The sequence below is a fragment of the Nicotiana sylvestris genome, chromosome 6 (genome assembly GCF_000393655.2).
Source record: "Nicotiana sylvestris chromosome 6, ASM39365v2, whole genome shotgun sequence".
NCBI classification, from domain to species: domain Eukaryota; kingdom Viridiplantae; phylum Streptophyta; class Magnoliopsida; order Solanales; family Solanaceae; genus Nicotiana; species Nicotiana sylvestris.
The window spans coordinates 42,936,759-42,953,345 of NC_091062.1; the positions used below are offsets into that span (position 1 = coordinate 42,936,759).

The 16,587-nt window shown below is 35.6% G+C and overlaps 1 protein-coding gene across 1 annotated transcript; it reads right to left on the reverse strand.

The window, feature by feature from the left end:
- Positions 1 to 2,294: 2,294 nt before the first annotated feature.
- LOC104240291 (diacylglycerol kinase 1-like) lies at positions 2,295 to 11,211 on the reverse strand. The gene is made up of 13 exons (XM_009795119.2): positions 10,852 to 11,211; positions 9,091 to 9,307; positions 8,123 to 8,245; positions 7,917 to 8,045; positions 7,446 to 7,531; positions 6,284 to 6,407; positions 5,850 to 5,898; positions 5,441 to 5,523; positions 5,093 to 5,160; positions 4,433 to 4,507; positions 4,176 to 4,263; positions 3,944 to 4,060; positions 2,295 to 3,091 (listed from the first exon to the last, which is right to left on the reverse strand). The coding sequence occupies exons 1-13, from the start codon at positions 10,899 to 10,901 to the stop codon at positions 2,768 to 2,770; spliced, it is 1,533 nt and encodes a 510-aa protein (XP_009793421.2). The 5' UTR covers positions 10,902 to 11,211; the 3' UTR covers positions 2,295 to 2,767.
- Between the last annotated feature and the right edge of the window lie 5,376 nt (positions 11,212 to 16,587).

Genomic DNA, 16,587 nt, shown 5'->3' on the forward strand with positions numbered 1-16,587 from the left:
GATTATATACACTCTGACTTGTGGGGTCCAAACAGAGTTCCCTCCAAGAGTGGTGCCAGGTATTTTATGACTTTGATTGATGATTACTCAAGAATGGTGTGGGTGTATTTTCTGAAAACAAAAGATGAGGCATTTTCGACATTTGTTAAATGGAAGACGATAGTTGAGAGGCAGACAGAAAGAAAAGTTAAGCGTCTTCAAACTGACAATGGGTTGGAATTTTGCAATTCTGAGTTCAATAATTTCTGCAGCAGAGAGGGCATAGTGAGACATCGCACTTGTATCGGAACACCACAACAAAATGGTATTGGAGATCGTATGAATAGAACGCTTTGTGATAGGGCACGAAGCATGCGTTCACACTCATGTGTTAGCAAAGATTTTTGGGCTGAAGCAATCAATACAGCTTGTTATTTGGTCAATAGATCTCCATCCATAACTATTGAGTTCAAAACTCCTTTTGAGGTATGGTCCGGTTCGCCTGCTGATTATTCAAATTTAAGGATATTTGGTTGACCAGCTTATGCTCATGTGAGGGATGGAAAACTTGAGTCGAGGGCAAAGAAGTGCATATTTCTAGGGTATACAACTGGAGTGAAAGGTTATAGGTTGTGATGCACATATCAAAAGACTCCAGGCTAATTATCAGTAGGGATGTAATATTCAATGAATCTGCCTCACTGGACAGTCAGAGGGAGAAGGCAATAGCAGAAATAGATCGTGGTGTCAGTGACCGCATAGAACTAGAAATTAAATCTCCACTAGCTCAGCTCAGTAGTTCTATAGTAGAGGGAGTGGAGGAGGTGCAAAATATTGATCAAGACGATAATGTTGATGCACATGTGTAACAACAACCATATAGCATTGCAACATGCAGAGAGAAGAGAGTGATCAACCGACCGCAAAGGTTTGCAAACGTAGTTGATGGGAATCTTCTTGGATATACGAATCCTGTGGGATATGCTTTGGTTATTGCAGAAACCGCTGATGCGTTTGAGTGTTATAACTATCCAAAAGCTATTTCGGGTACAGAACCAAATCGACGGATTAGTGCTATGCCTGAAGAGATTAAGTCTCTTAACAAGTTTAGGCGTTGCCTAGACTTGGTTGATGCGTGCGGCAATCAATAGAGCCCTTGCGAGGGCTGAGGGCAAGGTAGAGAGACGTTGTTCCTGTTGATGAAGAGAATTCAAGCCAAGGGGAAGATTTGTTATTTGTGGCTTGAATTATTTCCTTGTATTTTTAGGAAACTCACAGTCCCTATAGGTTTAGGAAAACTCATTGTCCTAATAGATTTGGGAAAGGAAAATCTATAGTCCTTGTCAAATTGGGAAACCTTTCTCATATATGTTTGGGGCCTTTTGGGATCTATATATAGGGGTTGTAGTTGGGGATTCTATAGATTGTATTGTGCTTTTCTTCTCATTCATAGTGGAAAACTCTCTCTGCTTTTGCCCCGGAGATTAGGCTTAGCCGAACCTTGTTAAATCCATGTGTTGATTTTTCTTCTCTATTTGTTTTGTGTGTGATTGTGTGCTAGTTAACTCACGATATTCCGCAACAGGTAAGAACACTTTTCAGAAGAAGATTCTCTCTCTAGCAAAGATACAAATTTTACCTTTTACAATATTCTTGCACACCTCATTCCATATCTTTCTATCAGATCTGCAAATAATTCGAACATTCGAGGATTTGTATGTTGTTCATCATTATCAGAAGGAACAATCATCCATTTCATTAATTATTGGGTGAATCATTCTCCCTATTTACATAAATGTCATTTATTGCTAGTTATTCCCCATTATTATCCATACTTTTTGGAATATTAAATGTGTGTTATTTTCAATCTCCCACCGACTTTATCCTACGTTATCCATGCTGTAATGTTCTATATCTAGAGATATTATTATTAACTAAGTTTAACCCCTTATTACATAAAATTTAATAGTTTAACCGAAAGCTTATATTTTTTGGTCAAACAAATATAACACACAAGCTTCTTTAGAACGTTTTTTTTTATGTTACAGCTTTCCAATTTATTAATTATAGGAGATATCACTTCAATAAGATTTGTAAGTTCTAACAAGAAACTTGAAATATCAAAAACTCCTGTAAACTTGGAAAGAAGAAATTAAAAGATGAAGTTGGGGACGTTTTGGTATTGTGCCATTTTTTTAACACTTTTCAACTTACAGACATTCCTTGGGTCTATTCTGCCATTTTTCATTATCATTGCTATACGAGGTCTAAACGTCAAGCACTGACTGTGACATCAACATTTTGCTTCAAGCAAGTACAGCAAATCACCATTGCACAAGATATTATTATGAAAATTCAGGGCATTAAAGGTTGTTATACATTACATAGATCATATTAGCCAAAACAGCGAGGACTAGTAACAAAACCTATCTAGAATTGAAATACTCAGTTGAAGTTAAAGAGTGATAATTGCTAAGTTGGTAGAGCACCTCCACATTAGAAGAAATCGGAGAGCTATTTATGTGGGTTAAAAAAGAAAGAAAAAATAAGTGAGACTAGAAGCAAACTGGTAATATGCCAGTAATGCAAACTATTAATACTAATATACAATTTTATAATTGGTGTCATGATCAAATGATGTAGCTGCTTCCGAAGGCCTAAACTGTTTTTTATATGGTGGTGTCCCGGCGAGCGTGTTCATACCTCGACTATTTTATCTGGTACATCCTACCTCCTATCAGCGGAAGTATCGGATAACTTTATCCACCAAGACCTTCAAAACACCTAACTAGAGACGTGTTATGTCAAAACCATCTGGTATCCGGAAAGTGTCAGCTGCACCCAACTTTCTCCTCTCTTCTGAGTCGTCTTCAAAATCTTTTTCATGATTGTTGTCTTTCTCTTCCTCCTGAAAGTGATCTGAGGTAGGCGCATTGATACTTCTGGATCGGCAAGGTGGACTGGCGAGCATGTTCACTTGACCAAAATGGGATATTTCTATGACCACCGTGTCATCATCCGTGGGAAGGCGTTGCTTCCATGGTTCCCCGTCCATCCTCATAAATGTATGCTCAGTTGCACCCTTCTGAAACTCAAATTGAATTCTGTTCGCCTGCAGAATATAAAATACATAACAACATTATAAATCCATGATAAAAACAAAGAGCATGTAGCTTCTCTGTATTATGAGCACTTATTAAGCAAAGAACTTATGTATACGGTCGAAATCAGGTTATGCCCGATTTTACGGGCTCGAAGGTTCGCTTCAAGCCCGAGTTCAGGGTGGGTCGAATTCGAGCCCGATGGACCAAGCTCGAGCCCGATGATAGAGTACAAGGCTCGAAGATCGAAGTACGCGATGGGTACCGAAGCCGAGTATGCCCAACCCCGAGATGATGCCGTTATGGGTTTGTAACAGAAAAAGCAAGATTCCCGCCACGTCTCCAAGATCATGGCGTGAATTCTGGAATAGATTTGTACGAGTTGGTACGAATCCGTACTAGGCGGTTAGACAGCTGTCACAATAAGATTCCTAACTGTAAATAGAAATGTACCTTATTTAGGATTCCCCTGCTATATAAAGGGGACCCCAATCATTTGTAGTCATCATCAAATCATTGGCAAAGAATATACTCTCTTACTTTCTTGCTCATATTTCATCAGAATTGTCTCTAAACTTCATTGTCTTTATTTTACTGTTCTTATTGACCAACCTCAAGGCCATCACAGCTCAAGGTCAAGACTTGCTTAAACACTGGTTTTATTCAATTTATTTCTTTCATTTATACGTCAGATTTCTTGGTTATTAATTAGTATTGAACTAAATCACATATCTTTAAAACCACAAACAAGTTTAATTGTTACTCGTATTTTCGAGGTAAACAACTTAACAAAATGCACTAGAGAAACACATTGAATTGATCAAATATATACCGATCCCAAGAATTTTTTCTAATATAAAAACCTGTGCAAGACGCGTCCCATGTCCTCCTGGAGTAAACAGAATAAGTCCATGCCAAGCATCTCGGAAACCAACAACCTCAAGCATACCATCATCAACATATGGAGGAGTAAGGTCCCTCTGTTAAAGTAAAAAACATAAAGCAATACAGAAAATGTTTTACTAGACGAATACAGCCAACTAATCTTATTAACACAGTATTCATCATAGATATAAGGAAAATATAGAAACTGACTTCATGCAGCTTCTTCTTGTTAGGTTTTCCCCAAGGATTAAGTCCTCCAGAAAAGCTGGGCAAATTAAGGCAGACGATAGACCTAATGCTGCACATACAACCACAAGCAACAACAATATCATAGGTCTTTACCAGCTCATGAACATCTATTTGTGAAGGTTTCCAAAACTTTTGTCATCTATTCACCTACTGGAGATCTAAAAGTAAAAAAAAGGAAACAAGCAAATGGTGCAGGTTATAGAGCATCATACTACTACCTTTTAGGTATGTGAAGGTCTATCCATTCTCCTGGCCTTTTCATTATTTTGACATTTGCTAGCTGTGCAATGTTTCTGCAGGAAAAAAAACGGATTCATTCAGTGTTTAGTTTGAAATGACCTGTCATTATCAGAGAGGACTGTTGCCTCACCATCCTCACATACTAATGGAACACAAAACATAGATCAATAGACATATGAATAAATTCTCTGCAGTTGGTGACAAAGTGTAAAGATGCCAAGATCATAAATGTCATGTTACACAACTATCTGATATCAAATAAAGGCAAATATAAAGCATGAGAATGGTACTGAGGATTCATAATGAGATAAATATGCTGATGCTATACCACATATTCCTAATAACATAGACTATGATATTACGGAAGGTCCATTTCCTGGCATTATGGCCATATAGTTCATTAAATATCTAAAATGTTTTGTCGCTAGGTCATAAATAATAGTTTTATCTTCCTTCTTCTAGCACATGCAAAAAGAAACCTCTTGGAACTAACTATCACTAAAAATATTTCCTAAACCATAGTGATGTTCATACTGGCAGTGGCAGGGGAGAAAGGTAATGGACTGTGTTAAAACAAATAAAGAAACACATGATATGACCATCGATATATACAGGTTAACCTTGACTAGAAGACTAACCTTGAAGATTGATGCCCGAAAGAAGTGCAAAACCATCCTTGTTTACATACAAGCTTTCCATAAGTTCTCTAAACAAATCGTAAAAAAAGAGAAAGGACTATCAGAGATGATTTCAAATAAAAGTAATTGAACAAATAGAAAACAAAAGGACCACCATTAAGAAGCATAGGAAAAAAGATGAAATTGAACAAACATCCACAATGGGAGACCATTCGTTGCAGAGGTATCTAGAATTATGCAGCCGTATTTGACATGTCAAGAGACTTGTAAGCTACTTCAGAACATAAAAACAAACCACAAGTAGTGAAATTTAAATGACACCATGTTCCAAATGACAGTAAGGAGAACCTGATTAACTAACTGGTGCCTGAACTTTTCTGGATGTAGCTTCCTCTCGCTGTGAAATGCATATGAAACTTGAGCATCCATTCCTGCAAGTTACGGAAAAATGAAAGTGAAAAGCTTCTACTCGGGAATGAAAAGAATACAACACTAGATAATGCAAGAATTAAGTTCTTGATAAAATCATGACACTGATTAAAAAATGCAGTGCTTCTAGGGAATGTAGACCTCTTGTATAGCTTTGCATTAGATAGAGAAGGGTGTCATAAACCAATTTGTCTGGAATGTTCAATAAATAGGCCAAATGTATACCATCCCATAGAATTCATTTAAGCTTCAAGTGCTGAAGTGGAGTATTTGAATACTACAATAACCAATAAAAGATATATTTCAGAGGAGGGATTAAAACACTTGCCTATGCTGAAGTAGTTCCAAAATCCTCCTCGAAATATATGATGGTGTTCCTGGAAATAGGCACAGTGCACCTTAAGGTAAAGCAATGCATGATAAGAGGGAGATAAATTTAAGCAGGTGAAATCAAATTAACTTATTCATTTCCTTAGCGAGAGTATCAGACTTCTCAAGCAAAAATTAGCAAGGTATAAGATCAACAAGTTATTTTTTAACCCAATCAATCAGATATCAGATGTATTCTAGCATCTAGAAAGGATGTTTAAGGTGGAACATTGTTCTAGTTGTAAGATTTCATTTACTTAAGCACAAGAAATTAATAAGCAGCACATTTCCAGTAGACGACGGAAAGGGAAAATCTAGATACTCTCTGCTGGAATATATTTTTAGCTGACTTATACACTAAACAAAAGAAAAATGGACTGAACAATTTGATACCTTGTTCAAAGTATCAACTCGAGACACATGGTGAAAAGCATGCAATGAATGTGGTAGCTCAAGAGGTGCAATAGGAACACAAGAACCTTCTTTTGGAGCCTTCATTCTCATAAGAATATGCCAGCTGAAACGTAATAACCATCATGTCAGCCAAGTGAAGATTTCAGGTTTACTTAATGAAAAGGTAGTCTATGGTAAATGGATCATCTTTATGCCGAAAAACTTGTCCGTGCATTGTAGGGAGCTAGAAATCCAGCCAGCCAATGGAGGTAGCAAAAGTTGCAGATTCATGTTATACACACTAATATATCTCAAAAGGTATATTCTTGACTCAAAGTATAGAATACTAAGATAAATCTTCTTTGTTCACATAAAATTCAGTAGAGTCATGATTTTAACAGCAACCACACTTCAGTTTAACAAAAGAAATTAAGTAATTAGAATCAGGAGTTACTGAAACTAGATGTTTGCAAGTATATTATCCTGCACGGATGGGATGTAGCAGGTATCTGATAGAATAGTTGAGGTGTGTGCAAGCTGGCCCAGACACCACTATTAAAACTTTTAAATAAATAAAAACATCCTGCCAGCTATAATGTTTAGATTAGGAATACCTAGAGATGGTGTAAAAATCTCTGCTAAGAGTTCTATTCATGATCCGATATTTTAAAGTCAGAAATCTAGAAAAGCTATCATCATGATGTTCTTAGGTTTTCTTCACTCTTAAAGCTGCCAGTAGACAGAGACGGAGCTAGCCTACAGTGTGCGGGTTCGGCCAAACCCAGTCACTTTTGCTTAAACGTTTTATTTATTCAAGGAAATTCATTAAATATGTATAAATATTTAATTATGAACCCAGTAACTAAGACGAACTATGTGTTCTGTGGAAAATTCAGAGCCCATAAACTTCAAATTCTGGCTTCGCCTCTGCCAGTAAAAACCCCTAGCATTATTCAAATTAATGCAGGATAGTTGAGGAAGTATTGGACACTGTATGTAGTGAAGATTAGTTGATGGAATGGTGTATTACAAGCCAAGACAAAGCAGATATTTACAGCAATAACTAAGGCATGATAACATCAGGGGAAACACTTATGTATTTGTTGACAAGCAGGTATGCAGAGAACCTTCAAATTCACCACTCAATTAAAACCAACTTTACCTGTCAACTTTCATTTCTTTTCCATTTTTCACTTGACTCAGGAATGACTTCACTGACTGGCAACTAGTACCGGGATTCTTTTTCCCCTGCAATCATTAGACATATTCTCAAGCAGATGTAAAGTTAATTGATAGAATACCTACAAGAGTACTCTATAAAAGGAATGTGACTAACATAGGCATAAACAAATCAAGAATTTAAAGGCAGCGTTGAAACTTTTATGCAGATATACATTGTTTGAGCACGAGCAGTGGGTGCACGTGCACTCAGTGTCTATATACTAGATCGGCGTCTAAACACAAAGGGCATTATTCTGCATATAGACCAACACCTTTTTTATTTTATACTTGTAAAGAGTATTAGAAACAGCGGAATTACATCTATTGAGTCGGGGGATAATTATGGCAATGTGTTCAAGTGCCATATATAGAATAAGTTGCTCCATCAGATAATGTGATCTCAGTGTCTTACCCAGCCAAAGGCAAAAGGTAGATTGTTTCCAGTTCCTAATGGCACAGTTGCAATTGGAGGTGGATGAACCAATTTAAGATCTGAAACAACACCAAGAATCCACCCTGCTGTTCCATCCCCACCTGCTACCTATGTGACTAAATATACTTCAGATATATCAATCAAATAACAAATAAGTAATACTTCAATTTATAACCAAAACTCACAATGATTCTCAATCTCCTTTCAATTTCATGTGACAAGCTATCTCCATTTTGCTTATGCTTTTCTAAATTGGAGTAAAATTGATGTAGAACCTTGTCAGGTGCCTTTTCTCCCAAATCAAACACCTGAAAACAGTCATTGAATAACTTAACCTTTGCATTTATACAACTTTCACAATTTTCCAACAAGAAGCCCTAGTTAGAAGGTGCGAGCGGTTAGCCTCGATGGGTAGCAGAAGGGGTAGAGGTAGGCCTAAGAAGTCTTGGGAAGAGGTTATTAAGCGGGACATGGCGCAGCTGGAGCTGACTGGGGACATGGTCCTAGACAGGAAGGTATGGAGGTCAAAGATTAGGATATAAGGTTCATAGGTAGTCGAGCGTTTGTCTTTGTCTTACTCAGTTTGCTAGCATTAGTGTTAGTATGATATCTTTTATCCATAGATGACTATTACTACCTACAGTTTGATTGTATTCTTGGATTCAATCTTATTTTATCTTGCTGTTATTCCTATTTGTTGCAATTACCTTTTCTTTTTCAGTCGTTCTTTAGCCGAGGATCTCTCGGAAACAGCTTCTCTGCCTTTCCAAGAGTAGGGGTAAGGCTGCGTACATCTTATCGTCCCCAGACCAGACCCCACTTGTGGGAAACTAGTGAGTTTGTTGTTATTGTTGTTGGTGTCACAATTTTCCAACAATATATACAAGTTGAGTTAACATTTTACTCCCTCAGTTTCAATCTAGATGAGTTAATTTGACTGGCACATAGTTTAAGAAGAAAAAAGAAGACTTGAAATTTGTGGTCTTAAAAGCAAGCTTAAGGGGTAAAGTTTTGTGGTCACGCCATTTGTGTGGTCTCATTAAGACTAAAATGGGTAAAAATGAAAGAGTAATTATTTTCTAATTTAGAAATGTATCATTTATTTTGGAACAGAGTAAAAAAAGTATTTTGTAAAAGTATAACAGAGGTTTACCTGATTTTGGTTAAGAAGAGTACGGTATGTCAAAAGAAGTTGGCCCCCTAGTTGACCACCACTTTTGGAGTTGATGAATACAAGTACAGGACAAGAAGCTATGTCGTCATAGTCATTCTGTATATTTATTTCAGGTAGAGGTAGTAGTATGTAATCTGGAATGTAATAATCCTTCAAAAAGCTTTCAGCTTCACAATCTACAACTGGTGCTTTATTACTGCAAACAAGGGCCATATATATGGTTTAAGAATTCAACTGTAAATTGTCATAATGACCATGAAACAATAACAATTTCTACAAACTACATAAAGACAGTGCAGAATAGTGGAAATGGTTACATTTCTATAGCCACGTTTAGGAGCAATCAAATTTAGGTTCTTGCTATTCCATTAAGGAGTTCATCCTTTTTTCCTAAATTTTCTGCTTTATATTTATCTAATTTAATTAAATTCTAGGAAATTAAGTATCTGCTTCTTGAGTTTTTTGCATAAAATTTTGTGATAATTAAGCTACGGATTACCATAGGAAAAAAATTGTTCTAACATATTTGATCTTCTTATTTTGTTTGGAATATTATATTGTCTTAGAAGTCCAATTCTTGGGCTAAAGTCATACTCAACCAATCCTAAATTATATTAGGAATTTTTACGTTACTATGACATATAGGAAACTATATTCTTATGCCATTATATTATGGAATGTCATGATTTACACAAATAGCCACTTTTCTGGCTTTTAATTAGAAATTGATCACTTTTTGGAATTAGACCAGTGGTCTGAAGTTCAACTGGGATCACCGGGTCTAAAGTTTAAAATTCAAAACTGATAAGTAAGGTACGAGTCTAAATTTGAAAAGGTGGTCAACTTCTAAATACAAGGCTGGACACAAAAGTGGTCATTTGGTGTAAATAACACAATAATGTCTCATGCACACGTACTAATATTAAAATTTAATAAATAATATACAAGTCAATTAACATCTTAAACTTCATCTAATTAAATTGTGTCCGGAAAAAGGATGGAATATGTATCTATGATTACTTTTCGAAAGTCATTTGTCCATATAGACTCATTAATGCCCATGTATTATATTTGGAGTTGCTTTATAAGCATCAAGAAGCCATCCTTTTTCTTAACAACAACAACGGTCTTTGTCCAAATATACGACTTAATGAACAGGTTTGTTTTGTTCTTGTGTCAAACCTTTCATTTTTTTATTATGTCCTATATTCCTTTTGAAATCCTAATTAATATAGCTGAAGAATTTCAATAATGTCTCAATTCCTATTGTAATTTTATCAGTTTTATGTGGGAAAAGAAATTGTGTGTATATATGATCACCAAAATTAAAATTGATGCTGACCAAGAACAACCAATGTCAGTTACATCCCCTCTTCTGGTCACTATATATCTTCGACAAATTGAAGGAAATTAAAGCAAATAGTAGGAAACTAAAGGAAGAATATATTTTACTCTTCCTCCCAAATGCTTTTTGTTCTCAGAGTTAATTTACTTTGACTAATAATACTATGAAGTATTTTCTTATTTGCTAATTTTAATATGAAAAAGTTTAAACTTCTAAATTTGCTTTTGAATATTGGAAAAAAATAAATTATTCTATTACACTTAACTCTGAAGATTGATCAAACTAACACCCAATAACGAAAAATTGAAAAGATGTAGACAGATCATACTAAACGTACACATGCAATGGCAGTTCAGAAAATTAATTAATTAATTAGAGAGCATATATATATGCACCTTTTGTGGAAGAAATTGTGAAGTGATGACTTTGCAATATTGTTGACCATAGTTGCGATCCTGTGGACTAACTGCTAATTTAGCAATATAAATTTTTGTTCCAGAAACTCCACAAGAAGTTCTCAGAGGAAGCAACAAAGGAAGACGTAGAATCAGAGATAGAAGATGCTTTACTTGGCCAGAAAAATAAATTTTGAAAAGTAAAAGTTACTGAAAACTTGCAAAGCTCATACAGTTAAGAATGAAGAAGAAATCTCCTAATTAAGAAAGACTTGAATGATCGAAATTCGTGTGATGATAAAATTATATATATAAAGAGAAGAAGGTTGAACAAAAATATAAAGTGGATTATTAGTTGAAGGGGGGTTGATCAGCACATGCTGCACTTATATTGACCGTGGTAAAGCTTAAATAGAGAGGGACGGAAGTGAAAAAATGCATCCTATTTCAGAGGCCGAGTCATAATTTGAAATTTATGGATTTTGTATTTTTTTAAGTTACTGGATTCTAAATTGATAATCTGTGCATAATTCAATAATTTTTTAAGACAAATACAGAGTTTAGACAAAAGTTACTGGTTCAGCCGAAACCCGTATCCAAAGGGCTAGCTCTGCCCATGTCCTATTTACGTCATTTAAACCTGTTAAAACATTTACTATTTAAAAAATAAGTGGATATTTCTCGTAACCCCTTAAACTTCTGGATGAAGTAAGATATAGAATTAATTTAACATGATATTAGGAAAATCAGAACTTCTAAATTCAAATCTCATAACCATCAATTATCAAAAAGAAGTATTTGGTGTCGACAAAAATATTAATCACCTTTTTAAGAGACGTGTTAAAACATAGTAATAAAATAAAAGAATGATGTATATATCCTTTAGCACAACTGCTATGTACGTTCACCACAGTGAGAATTTCAATGTCTTTAAATTGGTCGAAGAACTGATCGAGCTTATGAAGTTGCTACCTTTCTTAATTAACTACATACTACTAAGTGGAGTTTTTGAATATTATAACAATTTAATTAGTGATGATCCAGTAGGAGATTCCTGAATCAAGTGGGTTCAGACTATAAAATTAATGGGAAAGATCTCAAGTTATTAATTGAGTTCACAATCAAATATTTATAAATTTTTTAATAAAAATTTTAACATATATATAAAGACTATGCAAAAGCTGCTAGGTACCCGAGACCCGTGCGTTACCCTCTGGATCTACCACTCTAAATAAGTTAGTTCAATGGAAGCGCTTATACAATTCAAAGAAATTAAATGAGTTATGTTTCCTTTTCTTTTCTTTTTTTAATTCTTTTTTGGGAATGGATGGACTTTCAGTTTTGATATTGATGTGTCTGCCGAATTGAGGCTTAACTTCTTTAACGGACAACGGCGTGAAATTGCGTGGAAGGTCTCCTCTCGACATCCAATGAGCCAAAGACAAATTGACAAACGACGAAGATTCCTGTTACGTCAGCAGACGCTGTAGTCCCCTATTTTTTTCTTTTTCTCCGAGGTTAAGTTTATCCAAAGATGAGATATTTTTTGGCCAAAGATTACTTTTAGCCCGAAACTATTTACGTTTGATAGTTGTAAAAGTGTATAATTAATTATTTTTTTATATATAACATACAGAAATATGCTTACCCGTATTTGTTACGTGATTTATAGACAAGCGAACTGATTTGATCCGAAAATGATAGAGAGATAAGACTGAAAGTGACATTTAGCAATTGAAATTGAAGAAGATGACAAGCCTGATAATCACCCCAACTATGCTTTATAAAAAGGACTAAGCGATCAATGCAAATATAATCCGATTTACAAGTCCGCCGTCGAATCTCACAAAGAACTAAGGCTTAGCTACAGTTGTTCACTATCGCCAAGAATACAAGCTTGAACAATTCCTAACTTATAGATATAAAGATTCTTGTGTTTAACTAACTAACTAACAAATTAAAATAATAAATTAACACTAAAGATACTACAGGTTGGAAAAAAGATTAAGGAGGTCTAAAGTTATGATTTTTCCAATTGTCGGAATCCTCCCCACTATGTCTTCTATAATTTCGCCTAAGTATTCTCTACCGATCATGAACGTTCTGCGTGTTGTAATTCTCTCTCGAGTAATTACGACAATTTGCTAGACATACTCTCCTGAGTTACACTAGCTGGCTTTAATTACAGCTCACTTAGATCGCACCCAAGTTTTCGTTATCCCTAATCCCACCTTTAAACCCTTGTTTATTGATTCTTCACATACGTCGGGAGTGATGTTGTTCAACAACTACCTAAATATGTACTCTCTCCCGAGTAATACATACTAAATAGGCACAGCTAATTGAGGGCCCTTCAATCAACCACAAGAATAATATAGTTGAACAAATAGAGAAAATACTACGGCTCAATTATATAAAAACATAACAAGAATTTATCCTACAAAAGGTTCCATCAAAACCATTGATAACAAATTAGCTATTCATAATTGTATGTAAAACTACAATACTAAAAGTCATAACCAAAAATGAAAAATAGGAAGAAGAAGGAAAAACTCGTAGAAGAATTCCCCGCCTTGTTCCTATTGTGTCTCTGCCTCCTTAGGTCGAATCTGTGTCAAAAATTAGTCTCTTCCCCGCAAAATACCGTTTTCCATGTATATATACCAAGTAGGGTCGGGCCCAAACAATTATACCTTCTCCTACGCGAAAAAGGACAAGTTTCTAGGCCTGGACGTCCGCGGCCGCAGTCCGGGCGCGGTACTTTCCTAGTGTACTACCTCAGTCCGCGTCAGGTCCGCGGTCGCGTTTTCGACCGCATTTTTCACCCTGTTTAGTTTGTAATTTTTAAAAACGTAAAACATGAAAGTTGTATCTCTTTGAGTTAGCTTTCCAACCATATATTGTGGAGCCAAAATGGAGTCCTGAGCGAAAAATTATGTGCATTTTAATAAACAGTACGCAATATGCCTACTCGATTCTTCGTTTTGTTGCTCTATCATCCGTTGATACCCGAATACGATCTCGGCTTAATTCCTTGGGCTTTTACTCAGACTTCAAAGCTTCAAATCACTTGAATTCATTCCATAACATCTGCATAGCTCAAAATCACTCCTACAAGGCATAAAACATATAATTAGTGCAAGACACTAGCGATTAAAGCTCAAACTCAATTAAAGTGCAGTAAATTTGAGTGTAATAAGCGACTAAAATACGTAATTATAGTCTATCATCACCTGACTCTAAGTGCAATGCCTCTGAGGGCAAAAGTGAAGGCAATGATAAAGTGCAAATAAAATGAGAGCAAAAGTAAAATATAACTTATGTCCGCAGAAAATTGCGTCCCTTACTATGGTTGTTGAGCCTGCTATTTATAGTTTTACCTAGGAAACAAGATCTTAGGATCAAGCTGCTCTTAAATGATAATTAAAAAGTCATTGATGAATATATTACGGCAGACTATGAATGCAAATATTCTCTACAACAGTTGCTCATTTAATGTTAGAGAATATTCCCTCATTGGATGCTATCCGATGGCAAACCCTTGATCTCCTCCCGTTAACTATGCTCCCTTCGGGATTTACCTTATGTCGATTACATTCGTTGTGTTCGGTATTGGTTGTTGCTTGTCTTGCCTCTTACTTACCTTCGATTTCACGTGTCATGCTACCATTCGACCATCTGTTATAAATCAATTTTACCCCAAATACACGGTATATATTACACCCAAATTCAACTACACAGTAACTTTTCAAACAAGCCCCTAGTGTTGTAGGTTGGCGGTAATCTATTTGCACATAATTTTAACAAGACTTTCTTCTGGTCAAAAGTATCTTCGCATTTTATTAATTAGATTGAATTTTTAGGGGGAATCACTAATTATTTGTACGAGTATAATATTAACTATCCATTTTGCAGCAGCCCCAACCCACCATTTTCTTAAAGTGTATTTCCACCAATTTCAGTTCTCCACTGGATAAAGGGTTGAAATTCTGTGAAAGCATAATAAGTTTTTGTTGAAGTTTCATCATGGTTTAGAAGTGTGGGCCCCTAAGCTGGTACTCTTCAATTTGAATCCGTCAAACCAGTGAAACTTCTTTGACAACTTTATTAGTTCAAAGACCAAACCCCAACAAAGAAAAAAACTAAATTAAAATACAGAAAAACAAAGAAAAGTTATACTATAATTTTTGTTTTTCACCAATCTCTTGGATCTATTTCCTTTCTACAATCCAGAGCATGCCCATTTCATATATATATATAAACAAAGGGAAAAGCTAGGAAAATATGGAGAAAAAAGGAAACAAGAAACAAAGAAGAAAAAACAAATTAATTAAGAATTACAAGGGAGGACAAGAGTTTGACAAAGTTGAAAACGTAGATCGACGTGCATACGTGAGAAAACTAAGTTACTATGATACATCAGCCAAATAAGTGGAGTTGGTAAATTGTATAATCATACATAAGTATGTGATAGGAAGATACCTCATGAATCAATGGTAGGCTTTAGTGATCCTGGTATTATAAGAATTCATTTAGGAATGCCAGGCGGGGCGGGGCGGGTGCGGGCGGGTTCTGTCTAAACCCGCGCAATTTTAACCCGCTCCACCCCGCATAGGATTTAAACCCGCATTCACCTGCCCCGCACTCCATCCGCGTTTACCCGCCCCGCAATTCTTTTTAATAAAATTCTTTCTTTTTCAAAAAATTAAACTTAAATCTGATTTTTTTAACAAAATAATTAATTATATCCAAATTGTTCTCTCTTTCTTTGATATACTTAGCTTTTTTGAAGTAGCCTTGTCATTGTTTTTCAATACACATAAGGACCAAATTGAATCTTATGCAGGCACATTTTTGTACGATTGCGGCAAACTTTTCCTTCTGCTAATTAACACCTATAATCACCTTAATTTACCACTAATCCCATTAAATTACTATGGTTTAGTGAGAATATCCATTACACACAAAAAATTAACGCATGCACTACAACCAATGTGGTGTGACTAGGGTTTTAATATTTAGCTTTTATGTCTATTAGTTCAAAAAAATTAAATCTCCACCCGTGATCCTCCCCGCCCCACATTATTTTTTTTATTTAAAAATTGAACCTGCCCCGCCCGCAACCGCAAACCACCTCGCCAACGTTCAAATTTTCCCCGCCCCATTGTCATCCCTAAATTCATCACGAATTGGTTAGTTTTATGTTGATCGTCAATCTATCACAATCTTCTCTCTTTATCCGAATTTCGGATTTGCAAAATGAACAAGCTTTTACACACAGAGTTAGGATTAGTGGACTTTGTACTAACTGTAAATATAACTATCAACGTGTGAATATTACATGTTATAGGACTTAGCTACAATAAATATAATCTAGTCTATAAGTATATTATATGAATGCAATTGTGCTCCTAAGTCCTAGCTACTAGAATTATTTTTCTAAAGATAAGTCTGGGTTTTCTTTTCTTCAACAAAATGGTTAAACCACCTTTGAGCAGCTTAACGAGTCGCCAACTTTTCCATATAGATTAAGCGAAATGGAAGAATAATCTGTTGATCCTGTTTTGTTGCCAAGTCAAATTCTCAATTTACTTAGTGCATTCAGTTACATAGTGAGGTACCATTAACTCAATATTGTGGCATGTATACAACATGTATACAGAGGAGGAGCACTGATGCACCGGCGAGGAGGTGTGAGCGACTGGCTGTGGTGGGCACGAGGAGAGGTAGGGGGCG